Genomic DNA, 21,807 nt, shown 5'->3' on the forward strand with positions numbered 1-21,807 from the left:
GATATGATCAGTGAAGGAGAGCCTATGTTAGACTCATGAAAGACCCTAAAAAACATTTTCAGGTGTTTGTTGTCTGCATTGTGTGCAGAAATAAACTGACATGAGGCGAGAGATCTACAATAGCCATAGACATTAGGGGTGTCAAATATGATCGATTAATAGTGGCTGCCTGGAAAATGTTGAGAATACCATGATCCTTTAGCAAGGTCTGCCTAGAGTGTGTTGGGGTCATATCTGCTTTCATTAAGAAATGCCTTGGGGGCCGGCCGAGTGGCACAATGGTTAAGAACTGGCTTGGGATGCCAAAGGGCCCCGGTTCGGATCCCACATATGAGGGCCAGTGACACTGCCCTCTACAGCTAAGATGCTGAACAACAGCTCAACCTGGAGCTGGGCTGCCGTGAGTCGCCGGCGACGGCGTAGGCTGCAGCCCCTGTGGCAGTGGGTTGCCATGGGCTACCGTGTGTAGCCAGCAGCCAGCATGAGCGGCCAGCAGCCGCAGTGAGCGGCCGTCCAGAAGCCGGCGACTGATGTGCCTCGCCTGGGAAGAGCGCAATGATGGTGCCAACTTGGGCCAATGAAGCAGCGTCCTCCACAAATAGACTGAAGAACAAAACGACAGCAACTTGTCTGTTCCCCTTCCCCCAATTCCCCAGCACTGTTCCCATCCCCCCAATTCCCCAATAAAAAAAAAATGCCTTGGAACGAACCAGAAAATCCATTTTCCTTACCTGTGTGCCACACTGCCTTTTTTGATATCGGAAATGACAAGGGGGTCTCCTGGTTTTCTACTGGATGGTGCTGTAATAGAGAAGATAGAATAGTTATATCTCTATATCCATGATTCACTCATTACTATACATTTCCCCTGTTTTATAACAACTGCTGATGCAAGTACAGTTTGTATGTAAAGCAAAGATAATCAATGAATGAATTAGAAAATGTGCACACTACACCTTCTCGATGTAAAAATGTGTTTTCATTAAAGTTATTATAAACTTTAAAAGTAAAGCAAAGTCACTTTAAATTTGTACTTACAGAAAGCAATTGGAAAGCTGCCCATCAGGTTTAAATCTATTTTAATCTGTGATTCTCAAGAGAGGGAGGCGGAAGGTGGGTGCTCTAATAGGGGGGTATTAAAAGCAATTGGGGGCTCCTGTCAGTGGTACTCACGTGTGATCCCTTCTCCCACCCCTTCTTTCACTTCTTTTGAGAGAAGGGACACCGTTATTTGTGGGAATGTGCCATATTATCAAGTGTTCTGGGTGGGAATGTGGATGAGAATCACTGATTTAGCTTTTTCTTTTTTCCCCCAAAAGGAAATCTTTTGCTAGACATACTGTAAATCTTTAATTTTGTTCACAAATTCCTACCTAGAATGCTCTAAAATGTTTTGGAACATGACTATTTTACATTGTTGACAGTAATACATATTTGGTGCTACTTAATTATGTTTTTATATATATTCATATTCTAAACATGTAGACATAACTTTTATTGAGCTTACAGATACAACTATTATTCTGCACATTTGATGAGAATGAAAAGCAATTAGTAATGAGACTACTTAGAATTAATCATGAAAATGAACTATAGTACAAATAAGTACAAAAATATCATTTTAACATAGGAAACTTTCTTTCATTTTTTCTTTCTTTGTTTCTAAATTTATTGGGGTGACAATGGTTAGTAAAATTATATAGGTCTCAAGTATACAATTCTGTAATACATCCTCTATATATCACATTGTGTGCTCACCACCCAGGAATTTAGGAATTTAGAAATATCATTTAATTTAGGAGTCTGATACTTAAAATTAACTATATCAACATTCGTAAAAAACAATTTGCCTCCAAGAGGAGATGTTTTTCCAACATAAGCCAGTAGTGATCATTAAAAAGCCCCTAAAGGAAGATTTTCTTATGCACAGTCTGATCACCCCATAATAATCATAGAAGCGTATCATAGCCCATAATCCCTTCTGAATCCCAGAAAAATGTTTATGCACAAGAACAGATGGTTTAATATCTCAACACAGCATTGAAAGAAAAAGCAAACACACATACCAATACGCTACCCACTGTCTAAATTAGTCCGTAGTAAAAGTTAATGGGACTTGATTCAATCATTATTCTTGGCTTTCAGCAAACAATATTCTATATTCACTACAATTAATTCATAATTTATACCCCCACTCAATGATTTGAAATAATTCCTCTAGAGAAATATAAGCATCTAGCATTTTTACTCAGGTCATATTTCAGAACTGCAAATTGTTCTGGGCATAGGGCACAAAAATGAAAACTTTATTATTATAAATAAGTGCAACTTTTCTAGCATCTGCCAATGAATTTACACAACATTTTGCCAAGCTGAAGTAACCATCACAGAACACTCAGTGTTTCCCTTGGTTTAAAAAAAAACAAACCAAAAAAACCCACATTCCACTGAAATGGTCTGAAATAAAGCAATAGCAGAGGCAACAAAATACACCAAACCTATCTCTGTCATCTTTGCAACAGAGTAAAATAGCACTGTGACCTCTTGGACTAACCCACACAGGTTTGCAGACAGGTTTGAAACTCCGTATGGTGTAAGGACAAGTATGGTGGCCAGTCTCACGTTTGCTGGATCCTTCTCTTTCTGCTTTAACCAAGTCCACCTCTGAGGCTTGAAAGGTTCAGCAGGTGGACGCCCACTGGACTGATGAATGTGAACCTGGAAGTGGGTCCAAACCTGTACGAGCTCCTGACAATGTCACCACCATACCTATCAGGCACGCTAAACGTGGCAATGCACGCTTTGGGGTCTCAGTCGTGGTTTACACACCCCAGCACCATGTTTTAACTATCCACTATCTGAGAAAAGGCCACAAATCAAGCATGCTTTGCTTGGATTGGAGTACTTATAAATTTAGTTGTTAACATATCAAAATTATAATAGATTTCATACACATGTAGAGCTTCTTTCAAAAAAATTAGAGAGTCAATAATGGTATAGTGATTAACAATCAGGACTCAGCAGCCAGAATGTTTGGGTTCAAGATCCTGGCTCTGCCACTTATTAGTCTGTGCACTTGAGCACATTGTCTTTAGGCAATTTAGTTTCCTCATCTGCAAAATGGTGATGAAGAGAACAATAGCGCTTACCTCATAGAGTTTCTGTTGTAAGGACTGAGTTTTTACAGGTAAAGGGATCGGGTTGGTGCACATGGAATGCACAACACAGTGTTTATTGATGTTATGATTGTCCAGCATCATTGGGCCATTTTCCCACTCCCCCCTTCAGATGGAGCTTTGTCTCCCATTTGTCATTGTTCTCATTGGAAGGGTCTCACTCACTAATGTGCCCCACCCCCGAGGGCTTCTGAGTTTGTGATCCTTTGAGTGAGAGAATATATCAGCATTCACTCAGTGCTCTGAATTTGATCAGAATTCTTCACAGAGTCATTCTTTTCACATGTAGTTACTGAACACCAACTATGAGGTAGGCACCTCTGGGCAATGTCCACGAAACGCCAGAGAAGTTGGATAAAAAAGAGAGGCGGGGCTGGTTAAATCTCATGAGGTCATTAGGAATGAAATCGTTTTCTCACTTCTGAAAAGTAATTCCAACTGGGAAGGCCACATAAACATGTCACATGAGGAGGAGGTCACATTAAAATGGTCAAGAGTGTGGCCGAAAAGGAGGGCAACAAAAGGTTAGTAAGTTCCGAAACACAAAGAAAAAACAATCATAACCATTGAAATCTCAGTATAAATTGGTGCAACGTACACAACTGGTAGCCTGACAAAAGAGAAACAGCAATCATGCAAAATCCCAAGTTACATGATATATATTAAATTTAAAATACTGCTTTTCCCCCATTCACAGTTGATAAAATAATTTTAATTCAAACTCTTCATTTGCATCTCCTATGTCAGCTGTTTTTGTTGTTACTAGAGATGATTTTTTTTGAGTCATCTATAAGCTTTTTTAAAACTTATCATTGTTATGACTTTTATAACTCTTTTGCAATCCAGCACAATGATGTCACTGGAAATTTTATCCCAAATCACAAGTACCCATTTGTATAACATTATAATAATTGATATTTTTCATGCTGCCAATAGGTATACATTCTTGATCTCACTACTTACTATTATAATATATTACTTTTAAAATCTAATTCTTATATATATAAAAATTATACATGCATATCATTTAAAGAGTCAAAAGTTTTATAAGAGCAGTCCTTTATTTTCTGCTTACCCAGACGCAACTTTTGTCTGCTTCTATATTGCTAAATAACATTTACTATAACATTACTAAATAACTATTACCACTTATTTTTCAGTGTTAGTTATTTACTTTCTATTATAAAAGATGAGGAGTTAGTTCTTTTCCACCTATACCACTGCCATATTCATATATGTTTCTTTCAATACAGTTTTGTCTTGATTTTTTGTAAGATCAATATTTGGTATTTACTTTAGTATGATTGTGTAAATAGTATTCACAGACAGGTCATGTAGCCTGCAGGGTATATTTTCCCTGTAGTTATCTGTTATCTTTGCTCAGTTTTCTTGTGTTTATCATGAATTCAAGCTCTCAGATTTCCCAGGTTATGTAAATCTCCTCTTAATATGTTAAATCATATCAGCAATTCTATCAGAGGTTTGCTTTCTAGGGTTGCTACACAGATCTTTGGAACTTTCCACAGACTCTGGGAAATCAGAGGTTTTCTTCACTTCTGTTAATTAAACAAGGAGGCCATTAGATTGAGGTGGCTGTAATGCCACGATGACCTATGGAAGCAAATAAAAATTTAAGCCTGTAAATGCCTCAAGGTTATGAAATTAAAATGCTAAGGACAACCAATCACAGCCAACTAGCCTTTAAGCTATAGCCAATCAAATAATTTCCTTTCTTTGCTTCCACATTTTTTCTATGTAAGTCTTTCCCTGGCTCCTGTGGGCAGAGGGCTCCTACCCACTTCTGGCTTGGCACTGTCTGATTTGAATCTATTTTTGCTCAATTAAATTCTTAAAATAATTTTGAAATGACTCAGTTTATCTTTTAAGACTGCTCTCTTGCATTCTTGGAGCTCTTGCACCCTGACTCAAACTCTCCCTTTTTCTGGCTTTATTTTCTTTTAGTGGCCCACATTTTCCAGTAGCTTCCTGAGGATTACTATCCATTAATTCTAGGAAATTTTATGAAATTATTTGATACTTTTCTCTCCTCTTTCTTTTTGTAATGACTATTATTTGGAAATTGTGTCATTTGGACTCATCCTGTATAATTCCTATCCTAGATTCCTCATTTCTTTGTTTTATTCTTATTTCTGGAATTTTTCCTCAACTTTATTTTCCAATTGATTTTTTTTTCATTTCTGCTATATTTTTAAGTTTTAAGAGCTCTTTGTTCCCCTCTGCATGTTGTTTTGTAATGGTATTCATTTCCACTCTTCCATGGATATAATGATATTTTTATCTTATGTTGCTAATAATGTTATAGATTTTTTTCTTTCTAAAGTTTTCATTTTTCGGCATGAGCTGTTTCTCTGTTAGCTTCTTCGTTTTTGGGCCACAACATTCAGTAAGAAAACTTTTACTTAATCTGTTTTTAGAGCAGTACTGCCAACCTGAGCTGTGCTCTCCCAGTCAAGAAACCCTCCATTTCCTGCTTTCCGGAGAATAAAAGTAGACCTCTGCCAGAGGGTGAAGGGTGCCTGGCTGTGCTGAGTGGGGGAAGGTGTCTAAGGGACTAATTCATTCTTAAGAGACTTCCAAACAATCTTCCTGTCTTAGCTCTGCCATCACTCTCACTTCCAGGAGTTCCAGATCCCAGCAATTTCTAGGCCTGTGTGGAGTTTAGGATATAAATCAGGTTCATTGGCAGCTTTCCCTTCTGCTTATTTAAATTCATCTTTCTCCATCTTTGCCACTTCCAAATTTGGTTGCTGCTGTCTACTTTCCCTTTCCGCTTCTTATGGGGTTTTGCCTTTTGAAGAATTTTATACTGCCACTTGAAAATGGGGTATGGAGTGGGAGCAGAGGTAAATGTGTGTGTTCAAGCTATCATCTTTGATCCCTGAAGTTTTAACATCACTAGTCATCTCAGCTAACAGAAACTGGTTCTTAAAGTGAACATGGATTTTTTTCCTCGAGTTGACCCTGAGAAAGAAGATACCTACTGCCAAGAAGAGTTCCTGGTGGCTAGCTGGGCTCACATGTACAATCAGAGCCTAGTAGCTGTTAAATTGGGGCCTGCCACGCAAGTTGCACTTCAGGGAGAAGCCCACACTAAACTGCGTGCCATTTGCCCTGAACTGCCTGCCTGCACTGTGTTCCTGCCATCTTAGCCAACCCTGATAAAGTTACTGAAATCCTATTTCAACCAATAGGACTGAGACTTTCCCTGTCCAATCAGAGCTATGCAGCTATATCTCCATTAGCATGTTCATTGACCATTCAGAGAGGCTCTACTCTGACCAATCTGGGCAGTGCTTTTTGGATCAATCAAGCTGTAAAGATTTGGAGTCTTCCTTTGCATGAGGATGGACCAATCAGGGACCAGTCATGGAGAATTCTCTCTATATAAGTTAGCTCCCCTCTGGCTCAGAGAGTATACTGTCCCTTTCCACCAAAGACTGAAGACTGCCTTTCCCTAGTTGGAGCTGAAACATTGAAGACATCTCATTAGAGCAGAGCAGAGCAGGCTGAGCAGAGCAGGGTAGGTGGGAGCAGAGCAGAGGTGCTTGGACAGAGGGGCCCTGTTGTTCCACAGGTGTGGTGTTTCATAATTGAGCTGTAACACTATTGAGTTGTTCCACAGCTGTGCTGTTTCCTTCTTCACTGCACCCTAAACTGGGGATTATGTTGGCATTGAATTGGCACCAGTGACCATTGGTTGACATTCTCAGTAGTTGATGGAAGAGATAAAAAAATGAGTCTCTATCCTTTGTTTAAAAATAACTTTGTATTAGGGCCAGCTGAGTGGCGCGTTGGTTAAGAACTGGCTTGGGATGCCAGAGGGCCCCGGTTCGGATCCCACATATGAGGGCCAGTGACACTGCCCTCTACAGCTAAGATGCTGAACAACAGCTCAACCTGGAACTGGGCTGCCATGAGTCGTCGACGTCGGCATAGGCTGCAGTCCCCTGCTGCAGTGGGCTGCCATAAGCTACCGTGTGTAGCCGGCAGCCAGCGTGAGTGGCCAGCAGCTGTCGTGAGCGGCCGTCCAGAAGCTGGCGACTGATCTGCCTCGCCTGGGAAGAGCGCAATGATGGTGCCAGCTTGGGCCAGTGAAGCAACATCCTCCACAACTAGACTGAAGAACAAAGCAACAGCAACTTGTCTGTTCCGATTCCCCAGTGCTGTATCCCTCCCCCAATTCCCCAATTAAAAAAACCAAACAAACAAAAAGCAAAAAACTTTGTATTAGAAGACAGGTGCAACCTTTTGATTTTGAAGCGAATTAAATGTGAATCAACAAAGTATTCCAGGAACATTCTATAATACCTAGCCATTCATGGACCTTACTCTGGTAGTCAAAGTACTTGGCTCAAAGGGCCTGATAAGTGTCTAAACTTTGTTAGAAGAACACACACACACACACACACACACACACACACACACATGATCATTCAGTTTTACTTTAATTGCAAACATATACATAATATTTGACAGGTAAAACAAGTTATTTGATTTGAAATGGAGCAATGAGTAGAGGTTTTATTGCAGAGTAGGCAAAAAACTTGAAACATTCTATCCTAAATACGCTGAAGACTTCAGGGAAAATGACAGATTTGTTGTGCTTGTCATGAAGACTGCTTAGTGATTTTATATAGAAAAAAAGCAAGCCTTTGTTCCTGCAAACAATTCAGTCCCAACTAAAAAAGAAAGCCAGCAAATTAAGTGCGCTCACAAAATGCTGTCTTTTGCTTTTCTGATATAGGATCTGGGAAGGTGCATCAATCAGATGGAGACAGAAATGAGGCAGTAACGTGACAGAAAAGCCAGAGGTAAGTCAGACAGAGTGGATTTGAATCCCTGTGTAGCCTTTATAGCTGTAAGTCTTTGGACAGGTTATCCAGCTGAGCCTTCCTTTCCTCTCTGGAAAATGGGCATATATGTCACAGGGCTACTTTGAGGATGAAATGAGAAAACACATAAATTGCTTAGGGCCATGCTTGGTACAAAGTAGATACACATTTCCTTAATAAAACCACACAAGAAAACACCAGTATGAAAAGGGCTTTACTGACAACTGCACATGACAGAGACACCCAGAATTCTCTGACTTGAAAGGCAGGCGGGCTGCGCTGGTTTCTAGTTGGCTAACGTGTCAGAGTTTCAGAATGTTCCTGTCAGTCCCCAAAGTGCATCCTTTGGCTAGGCCATGCTACTTTATTTGCTATAATAAATTACTCCATATTATACCAGTAACATCCATAAAAGTAACGCCTGATGCTAATGCGCTATGAATATCTCATCAGGAACTTAAGAAAATTAGTCTAAAACTGCTCACCACATCCAAAATCAGAGGGACTCATTTCTCAGTCAATTAGGTATGAAGAGTGAGCCTGACGCTAAATGTGAAAGGCTCTGACGGTGTCTTCCAGAGAGGGAGGCCCGTTTCTTACCACTCAGAGTTTTCACAGGGTGAAGAAGACATAAAGAGGAGTTTGTATAAAGATAGAGAGAAACATCAATAAACCCTTGCAGTGCTTTGGTTTCACTGAAAGTGTCTGTGTGTGTTTGAGAAGGGGGTCCCTTGATTTTCTACTTAAGTAGTGTAATTGCAGTTGGCACGAAATTTTGTGGTGTAGAGCTTTGATGAAAATATTTTACAAGGCTCTATGTGTAAAATCATCATCATCATAACAACAAACATTCATTAGGGATATATACAGAGGGTGCCAAAAAATGTATGCACATTTTAGGAAAGGAAAAAACTCTATTAAAATTGTAATACTCAAAATATACCGATAACAAAAGATGAATACAAATCACATTTGACTTCTGCAATTATAAGAGGTGTTCAAAGTGGATACGGTCAGCATAATTTTAACACAGTTTTCTCCTTTCTTAAAATGTGTATACATTTTTGGCACCGTGTGTGTGTGTGTGTGTGTGTGTGTGTGTGTGTGTGTGTGTGTATTGCATGTGTTCCAGATACTTAACATATACTAACTCATTTAATCTTCTTAACTATCCTACAAGGGAGGCAAGAAGTACACCATTTTATAGACAAGGGAACTGGGTACAGAGAGGTCAAGAGTGTCGGGGAGTGGGCAGTCTGGGCTCTGAGTCCTTGCTCAGTCATTTTCCAAGTTAATGACTGTTCAGTTCACGCAATAGCCTTTGCACAAACATCTACATTCATCATCTCCTTCAGAGGCTCATTTCCTAGAGTGCACAGTGGTTAGGGGAGGATTGTTTATAATAGACTCCTTATTCATTCACGCAGCAAAAACAGGATTAAATAAGCACCTTGTATGTGCCAGGAACTGTGCTAGGCCTCAAGAGTTTACATTTCATAATAATGAAAATGGATTCTGGATATTTTTTTTTCCTTTTAGCAATTTCTGCTTTCTCAACTGGCAACATATGAGTATTTTCCACGAGGAGACACAAACTCAGTATGGTGATGATTAGTTGTGTAAATGGAGCTGTAGCTCTAGACGGGCTGACAAGCATGTTTGACAAGCTTATGTATCATTTCTCCATCTAGGAATAGCAGAACACTTCTAGCTTCCATGAATAGCTTTAGCTTATGGCTGGCTAAAATTCAAGCCACTCTTGCGGGGGTTTTTGGGCAGTTTCCATCATTGGTATTAAAATCACTTTTAGAAATAATACTCAGTGCATATATAAGATCATCATAAAGCATAATTTTAAATGATCCTTCATGTGAATAAAATATTTTGTCGTTGTGTGTACATGACCATACCGCAAACAAACTGAACATATAAATATCAACTTTAAAAGAGGAATATATCACAGGATTAGTTTTTACATGGATACTCTCCTTTATAGTTAAATTACATTTTTTATGCATATCAATTTTGAAGACTAAATCTATTGTACCAAAAAACCCACAAAAAGACCTTTTTCCTAATTAAAATTTGAGAGGAAAATAAATGTGTGGCAATGGAAGCCTCTGAGGAGTAGGTGTCTTCAGTATATGCACTAGCTGGAAGCATCTCTAAGGCAGGTAGTGTAGTCTCAAAACTTAGCATAGAGGCCGAGGCAGGGTGGGCAGGGCCTCTCTGTGCTGGCAGCAGGTAATGAACTCCAAGGGGTACCCTCTGTCACAGCCAGTTCTGACGGACTAAATGAGTGGGATGCAATAAACAGAATAAATGAGAGCAGTCTTAAAGTGACATGGGGGCTGCAGAAACTACCTTGAGCTCCAAATATTTTTAGAATAGCAAGTTTTGATGAGCTCTTTCTCGTAATTTCAGTAACCTCAGCTGTTGACAGAGTAATGGCATATCATCTTTGCTTCCTAATGAACACATTGAGAGGCTAAGTGACCCGATTAAAGGCATACAGGACTTTAGTAGCACCAAGAATAGGTTTGGAGTCTCCGAAATCCCATTTCAGCTTTCTACTCACTATATGGAGGCACATGAGGCACATCAGTCCTACTTTCCTCCCTGGAGGCCACTTTGAGGTTTGGAGGGCGGGTTACAGGCTCTCACACATTTGGCTTCTTGCTCTTAATATTGATTCTGTATTGCAGTTCCACTATTTTTAATGTTGCACTAGTATGAGTGATTTATTGGTTATAAATACAATTTCATTTACAGTGTTACATTTATATGGTCCACCGTGAATTGGGCAGCCCCCATTTCATACTGCCCAGTTGAGAACTCTTTATGTTTGCCTTCACCACGGACAGAAACACTAGCCAATAGAGTGGAGTGAGGCTCTTTTATGCAGCCTCATCACTTTTTCTTGAAGGGCCCGCCCCTTGGTCACAAACATTGTGTCTATGTCCCTTTTGGTCTTATACATTAATCATTTACTTCAGTTTTTTGGGGGCATTTATGGATAAACTTAGTTTATGGATATTAAAAGCACAGGAACCTCAAATTCTTTTCTATAAAACTCCAGTGGGGCTGAAATTTTCTGTTGTTTTACCAAAGCAGTTATAAATCTGGAGACCGACGAAAGGAGGGAATTAAAGACATTTATAAGCTCTGCTTTTCCTTTTGGATTCATTACCCAGACACCCTTGTATCATGAAAGAATTCAGGAAGTTACTAAAGTAAGAACATGGTTTTAGTCTTGCAAAATGGATTATAGATGTATAGTGGCCAGATGGGAAGACAGTCTTAGAAGTAAATGAATGTAATTTTTGTTAAATAGATTATTGTGAAAACTTAATCCACAGTATACTGAAATGTAGAGAACCTATATGCATTTATATACTCATCTAATGAGTATATATGGAAGGTGGTGAGAGACACATTTATTGAGTACTTGTTACTTGTCAGAGACTATACTAGATATATAATAAACGTTATTTTATTTTTTTATTATTATTTTAAAGATTTTATTGGGGAATTAAGGAAGGGGAACAGCCAAGTTGTTGTCCTTCAATCTTAGTTGTGGAGGGTGCAGCTAGCTCAGCTCCAAGTCCAGTTGCCATCCAGCTGCCTATCAGCAGCTCACAGCCACTCAACTCAAGGTGCTATGTTCAATTTTAGTTGCGGGTGGGCATAGCCCACCATGCCAGGCAGGAGTCGAACCAGAAACCTTGTTGCTAACAGTGCACAGCTCTAACCACTGATCCATCTGGCCGCCTATCAGCAGTTCAGGGCAACTCAACTCAAGGTGCCATGTTCAATCTTAGCTGCCGGTGGGCATAGCCCACCAACATCCCACGCTGGAGTCAAACCGGCAACTTTGTTGTTAGGAGCACATGCTGTCACCATTTGAGCCATCCTGCCACCTGTTGGCAGCTTAGAGGCAGCTCAGCTCAGTCGTAGCTCACTGGCCCATGTAGGAATCGAACTGGTGACCCTGTTGCTCAGATCTCGTGCTCTTAATTAACCAGCTGAGCCACTCAGACAGCCCTAAATGTTATTTTATTTAATATAACCCTATATTTGGTAGATATCCTTATTTCTATCCTACAGATGAGGAAACATAAGGTCAGAGAGCATTTAAATAACTTGCCCCGTTCACACAGCTAGTAAATACTGGAGGTGTGATTGGCTCCACAGTTTTGTATCATTACATAGAAATTTGGCAATGACACTTAAAAACATTTGCCACACCTGGAAAATTTGACAATACAATTTCTTAATGTATTTTTTAAGTTCTACATTTTAAAAGAAATTACTTCTACTTACAACTTATGGTTATTCCAAGTTCCACATTGTGCTTCTTCGGGAGCTTTACATGAAACGTTCCACTACTTGGGATGACAGACTCTGTAATTTCAAAACAAAAAAAGAGTTTGTCTACAGAAGATCAGGAAGAATGGAGCACTGATCAATGAAAATGCATCAGGAAAACTTGCATCATAATCATCTGTAGTTAAAGCTGTAGGAACTGAAATAATGTGAATGTCTGTAAAACCCTGATAAACTAAGGTCCTGGTGAAGAACACGTCTCATCCATAGCAACTGTACAGAATTCACAGCAACAGTTGAGTTCAGCATTTCATAAGTGTCATTTAGGCAATGTATGCGTCAGATTTACCTGGGATGAAAATTGAGGTTCCTGACTCATCCCAGATGTATGGAATCAAAGCCTCTGAAGATGAAGCCTGCCAATCTGCGTTTTAAACATGTTCATCAGGTGATTCTTAGACATAGTAAAGTTTAAGAACCACACGTCTGGTTATATTCTTTTTTTTCTCCCCAACCGTATTTTCCCAGTTTACTATTCAGCAATTCTTTTTTTTCAACCGTTGTTTGGGGATACTAGGGAGAATAGATTTTAGGAAAGATTTCAATTTGGTGCAGTGGTTGTTGGCTTAGGGGGAGAGGAATGGGAGGGGCCTTAATTTGTAATGTGAACACTGAAAAGTACAATTAAGGAGGTAGAAGCAGGAGTGATACTCAAAACATTTCACAATCAGAATGGTGTTGCCCGCAGCCAATCAGACTGGATGCTGACTATGTTGGGAACCCAAGGGCACCAAGATGACCCTTTAGCTTCTGGATCATGGGGAGCTCTAGAAAGTCCCAGAGAGGAGCAGGGGGAAAGTGGACACTGGAACAGGGTGCAGGGGAGCTCACATATTGGCCAACTAGTGTAGAAGTAAGCTGATATTGTAGCGAGAGAGAGAGAACCAGTGTGCACTGGTTGAACCTCCACCCTGGATGGAACGAAGTTGATTTTACCAGGGTCTGACTGGTATTTTAGAAAGGACGGATTTGCTGCATCTTCTTAAATATACTCTTCTGAAAATTCCTTTCACAGTCAGGGAGACCTTCAATTAGAGATAAGGTAAAATGGAAATATCCTCTGAAGCAACATCTATTCACCTTAAATTGCTAATGACTATAATCCTTTCTTGAAGGTTTTGGGGAGGGCTAGGAAAGAGCTGCAAAAAGCAAGGGAAACAGCGTAAAGGGAGGACTGTGGGATGGCTGGGCTAAACCCTGGGTTTTGCTCGAGGCCAGCTCCCCAACCTTCACACAGAGGACTATAGGCCCTTAGGCCTGAAGCCCACTTTGTTAATCACATTTTTAACCTTTTGCGTCTCTGCAAAGCAGGGTGAGAGTTGGGATGGCCTCATACAGAGTTAGAGTGCTACTTCCTTCCTTGTTCTGCTTTAACTTGCTCTTCTGGGCCTTTTGCATTTCCCCACAAGACCTGAATCTGATCTTCCAAGTCAGTCTCCACTGAGTATTAAACTGGAGAACAATAAAATTTGGATTCTACTGAGCCCTTCACCTGTAATGCCATCTTTTAAAAGGGATCCCTAAGACCTCTAGAACTCCACCTGTAAAACATGGATTCCAGTTTTCACTCCCAGGGGAGTGAGGGAATCTGCTGCCGTCTCCAACTCCTCCCACTCTTCTTGACTCGCCAGTCCTATCAGGTGCGGCCGAGTGAGGGTCACAGCCTGTGAGATGCCTTTGGCTTTGCTGTTGTCCTCAACTAACACTCTGAGTGCCAGGGAGGGTCTTTTTCTTTTCTTTTCTTTTCTTTTCTTTTCTTTTCTTTTCTTTTCTTTTCTTTNTTCCCCATGAGGCTCTGGCTCTTCACCCTTCATCTCTTAATTCTTTGTTTTTGCTTCTTTCTTTCTTTCTTTCTTTCTTTCTTTCTTTCTTTCTTTCTTTCTTTCTTTCTTTCTTTCTTTCTTTCTTTCCCCTTCCTTCCTTCCTTCCTTCCTTCCTTCCTTCCTTCCTTCCTTCCTTCCTTCCTTCCTTTCTTTCTTTCTTCATTCAGAATTTGTACCCTCCTCATTTCCCAGTAGGACTTGAGCTACATAAAATTATTTATTTCCCCCAATAGATTTAAAAAGGCTAACAAATTTTGGTATACTGGGGCAGGAAAAGAGAAATGAGGCAATTAAAAAAACACATAGGTGTAATTTGCTTGCTTATTTCAGGTGCTGCAAGTGTCATAAATATTTGTTTCCCAAATATTTCTCACATCCATGCCTTCCCTCCATCTCTATCTTGAGTCCCCTTCGTTCCCTGTTTCAATAATGGAAGGCCGATTGCCACCTTCTTTCCACCCCTACAGTGTGTGACAGTTTAAGATTTTGGAAGGAGCATGCAGACCGGGGACAGAGAGGGCATTTGGAAGATGGCCATGTTTTTCCACAATAGCCAGTGTGCAGAGAGAAGGGAGAAAAAGACAAATGTACACGAGGAGAGCATGTGAGGCCCTGCCGGGAGCCTGTGTTTGGCTTGATAGTCCTTGACATCTGGTTCTAGCACTTCCTGGGGCTGCCTACATTTCCTATCCTCAAAGGCTGTGTGCTTCCAGTAAATGCCCCTTCTTTGTTTAAATTAGCTTGAGTGCATTTCTATTGCTCGCAACTGAAAGACCTCTGATGAACACGCTGATCCAGTAAAGGAAACGGGATGGAGCTAAGCAGAAAGCCCCCCATGTGTTCACAGCTGTAGCAGGAATACATTATTTGATTACTCAGATGAAGCATGCCAGGGTTCCTAAGTAAATGCATAAGAAGCTTAGAGGAACAAACGGCTTTCCTATTTATGGAACTCATTTCATGTATGTTTTAGTGCTATCTGTTTTAAGAAAACGTTCGCTGTGAAAGGGGAGGGCAGCATATTGTATGCTTGCATATGTATATATGTATCCATGTAAGTATAGAACATTGTGCCCGTGATGCTGTGCTTACACAAGTAGGTCTCTGAATCATAAGGGCCAGGAAACACTGATCTAGAATAGTTACTATGACAACGTTTTGCTTTTATAAATTCTTAATGCATGGAACCTTGACCAAGATTAACATTGTTAATGTCACTGGAGGAGATAGTATCACTTCCTGGAAAACAGTAATGGATCACTTTTGACTACATAAGATTTGAAATATTCATAATGATGAACAAATATCAACAAATAAATCTCTTTGATCAAGCTGTGGCTTCATTTTAATCTTTAAATGCCAACATGATTTATTTTATATTTGGTAATATTTTTCCCTCTACAAATTATTTGGTGGTTAAAGCCAAGGCACATTTAATTTGGGGTTTCACAAAGAAATGCTAGTAAAGAGAAAATAGATCCAATATTTGGATAAACAATAGGTTTAGAAAAAGTAAATAGAATGTCTGTTTTGTTAGACTCCCAAGTGATTATTTTGCGCTTCCCTGGTTTTTCTTTATCTTTGTTAATACTATAATTAAAAATACATTTGGGTAAACAAAGACCTCCTTCTTTCCAACTGGTCTGCTTTTTCTGCCTGAAGCAGTCATTGTTGGCACAGTAAGATAATAACCACAACATAATTCATCAACGTGTACACCCTTATGAGATTTGAAAAAAATTTAAAGGATTCTAAGGAGGATGAATGTAAATGTTTAACTCTCATTCACTCAGAGAAACGCACTGGGGTGTTAGTAATGATGGCAAACATCATTTTATAGGATTTTTTTTTTCACTAGGACGTCTTTCTAGAACAAAGCTCTATTTTTTTCCAACAAAATAACTTCAGTTTAAAATAGAAACTTCCATATTCACATTATTGTAGATTGGTATTTAAAGGATAGTATTGAAAAAAGGCAAAATGTAAATTGTGCATGTTATGATTATAGCTTTATAAAATTATATATATGGTAAAGCAATATAAAAATTCCCATAATGTTACTATAATGTTTGTACAGTAGCACCCATTTAAAGAGATAGATTTAGGCAACAGTGTACTCACAATCAAGCTTCTTAACCACTCTCTACGTCACTTAAAATGTTTATAAAATAGAGATAGCTCATCACCAATACCCAATCATTCGGGAATTAATATTTGGTTATAATACATTTCTGAGGGAGAATTTTGGAAACGGATGGCTCACATCCACACAATTAGTAGTGAATCCAGAAGGTTCGGGCAATCATGAAATAGCTCATGTCCAGAGATTTCTTACCAACGATCCAAGTTCTCTAGTGGCATCTTGGGGAGCTGAAAAGAATAATGAAGGCTTAAACTAGCTAATGGGATAATCAGTGAGAAAAACGACTAGACTCGTGTAAAGGGATTTTCAAGCTGGGTGTGAACCAAGCAGAGCCTGAAAGCTCTAAGCTTATAGCAACGTCAACCTGTGTGGTCAAATAGTTTCTTGTCAAGAGATGTTAACTACCAAGGAATAAGAGCAGAGACAGTAGGTGATTAAATTAATTCAGAAATTGAGATAGAGATTTCCAGCGGTTTCTAATAGATTCCAGTAGATTGGTAATGACTACAGTGTTTTATTGAGGATTCTGATGTTGTTTCCGGACTCAGCAGGAGAATATTGGCATAAATTAGTGATGTCTACCATGAACAAGGGAAGAAGGAATGATAGGATGGAAGCATATTTTTTCTGGTCTTCTTCTACATTATTTCTATCCATTAGAAATGAGTTATTTTGGGAGCCGGCCGAGTGACTCATTGGTTAAGAGTTGGCTTGGAGCGTGAGCTCTGAGCAGCAGGGCCGCTGGTTCAAATCTCACATGAGGGCCAGTGACGCTGCGCCCTCTACAGCTAAGAGGGTGAACAACAGCTCGATTTGGAGCTGGGCTGCCATGAGTTGCTGGCGACAGCATAGGCTGCAGTGGGGCTGGTCGGCAGTGGGCGTGAGCTTTTGTGAGCTGCAGTGAGCCGCCGTGAAAGGCCGTCCAATGGCCCACTGCCATCTGCCTCAGCTCGGAAGAACGCAATGATAATACCAACGTGGGCCAGTGAAGCGACATCCTCCACAACTAGACTGAAGAACAAACAGGACAACAACTTGTCTGTTCCCCTTCCCTGATTCCCTAACACTGTTCTCTCCCCAATTCCCCAATAAAATCTTTAAAAAAAAAAAAGGGTTATTGCAGGAATAATAGAGGACAGGGGGAGATGACCTTAGGTCCCTTTTTTCTGTCCTTTATTCAAGCAAGCATAGAACAATGTGGGTTTAATAGATAAAGTTTCTATTTTTTAGGAGCTTAAACCTAAGATAGTAAACTATTTAATCAACAGATGTATAAAGTATACATATATATTAAGTATGGATTAAAAAATGAACAAATATCAAGGCTACACATACAATAAAAATACATTTATAGCACAAGTAAATACTTAGATACTGCTTATGGAGAAGGTCAAATTGTGCTGGCCATTCCACTACTGGAACATGGTGAGCAAATGCTGCTCAACATCCTACAGTGCACAGGACAGCCACCTCCCCTCAACCAACAATGTCAGGAGGGCAGGATTCAGAAATCCAGCTGTTTCACACTGGAAACTCTAATATCTCTTTGAAAAGGCAGTGTAATATGATATGGAAAAGACAGGTGTAGTCGCATTTGTGAATTTTTTCAATTGTTTCCCTTGCCTGGGGCAATATATCAGAAAAAATATGACTAAGAGCAATGTCAGAGAGTTTACTGCCTATGTTCCTTCTAGGAGTTTTATGGTTTTGGGTCTTACATTTAAGTCTGTAATCCATTTTGAGTTTATTCTTGCATACAGTATAAGAAAGTGGTCTAGTAAGTGCCCATCAATGGACGATTGGTACATTTATACAATGGAATATTACTTGGCCATAAAAATGAATGAAATCTTACCATTTGTGACAACATAGATGGACCTAGAGAATATTATGCTGAGTGAAATAAGTCAGACTGAGAAAGACAAATACCATATGATCTCACTTACGTGTGGAATCTAAAGAACAAGACAAGTGAACAAATAAAACAGAAACGGACTTAGAATAAACTGATGGTTGCCAGGTGGGAGGGGGTATTGGAGGGCTGGTTGAAAAAGATGAGGGATTAAGAAATACAAATTGGTAGTTACAAGATAGTCATGGGGATGTAAAGTACAGCGTAGGGAATATAGTCAGTAATATGGTAATAGCTATGTATAGTGCCAGGTGGACTGATAGGGGGAATCGCTTTGTAAATTATGTGAATTTCTAACCACTGTGCATTACACTTGAAACTAGTATAAAATAATATTCGATGTCAACTGTAATTAAAAAAGAAAAGAAAAATCTTATGTAAATAAAAGAAAAGACAGGTGCACGTCAACAGACCTGGGACCCACCCTTCACTTTGCTGTATGATCTTGAGTTTTCCCACCTGTACCTCAGTTTCCCCATTTATAAGTAAATTAAGGTGCTGGATTCTAAGAGTCCTTTCACCACTAGTGTTCTGTGACTGCAGTAAGTACATTCTGAGGCCACTGGATGGCCTTCTTTGAAAACCATGCCCTCACCACCATCTGACTGATCCTTCTAGGGCCCTGCTACTGGATTCCTGCTTGGCCACAGCTAACTACAAGGGGAAGGTACCAAACCTAGGTTGGACCAGTTACATTCTTTCTCCTGGGAATTAGAAATCAGAACTGGCTGCTACTGCCTGGACACTTTAGCAAAGACGAACAATCACATGCAATTAAATGTCAGAGGAAACTTGTACAGAGACAAATGGAGCAGATGTGCAGAAACAAGGAGCACCCAGAGAGCAGGAACCCTAGAGAAACAGTGGGTGTAAAATCAGTTCTTCATGCACATTGAGGTTCCTGTACTTCAGAAGAGCCAACCAAACATCATTCATTCATTCATTCATTCATTCATTCATTCACCAAGTACTGGCTGAGAGCCTCCTGTATCCCAAGTGCTATTTGGGAGTACACTAGTGAACAAAAGGCACAATGTCTCTACCATCACGGATTTTTCTACTGAAAAAGACAAGATAATAAACAAATACATATTCTACATAAGATCAGAGACTGAGAAGGGCAAAGAACCATAAATCTGGGCAAGGGGACAGAGAGTGATAGATGGTCCTGGTGGAAGGCTTCTCTGAGCAAGTGACATTTGAACAAAGATGTGAATGAAGCGAGCAAACTACCCGACCATGCTGGGGAAGAGCTGCCCAGGCCAAGGACACCACTGCTGCAGAGACGGGCTTGCGCTTGGCATAGTAAGAGTGGCTAGACCATACGCCCTTTCTCAGGATGAGTCCCGCCCTCCTTTGGAGAGAGTTCACTGTGTGGATGGTCCTTCCAGTGCACTACATTCCCAGCTCCAGACCTGGTTGAAGAATAGTCACCTTCACTCCACTTCACATTAGCAACTTACCACCCTGAGCCTTGCTTGGCCTTCTCTGAAATTCTAAACTCTAATATGCCACTTGACCGCAATCTCCCAGCCATTAGCTCCCTCATCAACTTTTCCTCACTATATACAGGTTTCTTCCTGAAGGCTCCTGGTTACTGAAGTCCTCCCTTTCTTCTCAGGCTGATCCTTGAGCAATTTCCATCCTTCTCTAATCTAGACTTTTCCACAGGCAGTATGTGTAATGGTTAGAGTGTGTCCTTTGGAGCCAGACTGCCCGGGTTAAACTCTCAGCCCTACCATTAACAACAGGGGCCTCAGTTTTCTGGGGACATAATAACAGTAACCTTCTCCATTGCTGTTGTAAGTATTAAGTGAGCTGATATGAACCCAGCACTTAGAAAAGTGACATAGAGTAAGCATTTGATCAATATTATCATGATAATTTTGAAGCTATTAACAGAAGTAGTCACCTGCTCTTCCTGCAACAATTTGAACCTTTGTGACTTAAGTTTTCTTTCTGTTGAAACTTCTTTGGAAATCTTAGTCTCAGCCTCTGGCTCAATCTAATCATCCACCATCTCTGCTCTTATTCCTCAGCAGCGGAGGTCTCTGGCTCTAAAACAACTTGACCAGGCAGGTTGATGCTGCTATAAACTCAGAGCTTCCAGGCTCTGCTTGGTTCACACCCAGCTTGAAAACCCCTTCACATGAGTCTGGTTGGTTTTCTCACTGATTTCCCCATTAGCTAGTCTAAACCATCATCATTCTTTTCAACTCCCCAAGATGCTGACACTTTCACCCCACCTTGACAATTCTCACATGAACTTCTTAAACACAGCTAAAAATGCATTTATAGTCTCACATCCTTCTCTTCCAACTCATAGGAAGAGGTCTTGCACTTTCTGTCTTAGGCTAGTCGTCTATGTTCTAGATAACTTCACCTCTCATGCCTTTGGGGACCCAGTTCTACCAATTACCTTTTCTCCCTCATGCATTTCAGGCCCCAAACATGCTGAAATCTCGCCAATCTTAACAAAACAAAAGAACAAAACAAAGTAACAACCCTCAGAACTTGGAATCACCCTCTATCTGTTGTCCCATTTTCTTTCATCTACAGCTAAATTTCTTGACATTGCCAAATGTTCCCTGGGGCAAACCTGATCTTAGTTGAGAACCACTGATTAAAAAAGAAGGCTCCTGGTTACTAGTTAAAAGATATATAACTGGAGCACTGAGTGCATAACTAAATGCTGTAGAAGTTCTAAAAAGAGGAGCCTACAGTGTGGCCTCCAGTCCCTTTGATCCTTTCACTGCATTTTTCCTGCCAAACCCTCTTCCAAAACCCAGTTCCTTGGCAGACAGCAGGCACAGCTTATCTGTGCTTCTCCACCTTTCCTGCACTCCTCAGATCTCATCACAACCTGACTTCTGTCCCTCAGTTCCCTGAAACTACTCTGTAATGTCTTTCTTCCTAATTCCCAGATCCAGTGGACATTTCCTGCCTTATATTACTTGAATTCTCCGCAGCACCTTTATGTTATTAACCATGACTTCTGTCTGGAAACTCTTGCTTAGGCTTCCAAAATACCACCTTTTTTGGCTCTTCTCCCACTTCTAATAGTGCATTTTCATTATCTCCTTTGCTAGCATCCTTGCCCTTTAAATCTTGGTATTCCTAAGGCAGAGTTCCCTCAGTGGTCCCCTCCTTTCTTCCCCTCTCTCCCTAGGGGTCTCCTTTATTATAATGATGTAACAGTCACTGACATGGTGGCATGTCCTCAGTTCTGCTCTCTAGCCCAGACCTGATCCTGGGCCCCAGAAGGTATTGCCTACAGTCTCCTGGGCACTTCCTTTTACATTTCAGTGGCAACACACATTCATTAAGTCTGTTCCTCTCTTCCAGCAGTTCTTAATCTTGTCTAATTGGCTAAAAGCTCCTTGAAGATATTGATCCTTTCTATTTTCTCTTTCCATGATTTGAACATAGCACAGTGCCTAGTACTTAGTGACTGGTACTCGATAATTGTCTTTTGAATTAAGGAATGAATGTGCTTGTCATTTCCCCACTAGTA

General features: G+C 40.3%; 1 protein-coding gene across 10 annotated transcripts in view; it reads right to left on the reverse strand.

Moving 5' to 3' along the window:
* GRIP1 (glutamate receptor interacting protein 1) overlaps nucleotides 1-21,807 on the reverse strand; it is a 397,622-nt gene that overhangs the window by 53,740 nt on the left and 322,075 nt on the right. For all 10 annotated transcript variants that reach the window (XM_019640580.1, XM_019640581.1, XM_019640579.1 and 7 more), the window contains 2 exons: nucleotides 12,353-12,433; nucleotides 732-801 (listed from right to left, as the gene is read on the reverse strand). In XM_019640580.1, the coding sequence (XP_019496125.1) occupies nucleotides 732-801; nucleotides 12,353-12,433 (151 nt within the window). The remainder of the gene's footprint in view (nucleotides 1-731; nucleotides 802-12,352; nucleotides 12,434-21,807) is intronic.

The sequence above is a fragment of the Hipposideros armiger genome, unplaced genomic scaffold (assembly GCF_001890085.2).
Source record: "Hipposideros armiger isolate ML-2016 unplaced genomic scaffold, ASM189008v1 scaffold_51, whole genome shotgun sequence".
Lineage (NCBI taxonomy): Eukaryota > Metazoa > Chordata > Mammalia > Chiroptera > Hipposideridae > Hipposideros > Hipposideros armiger.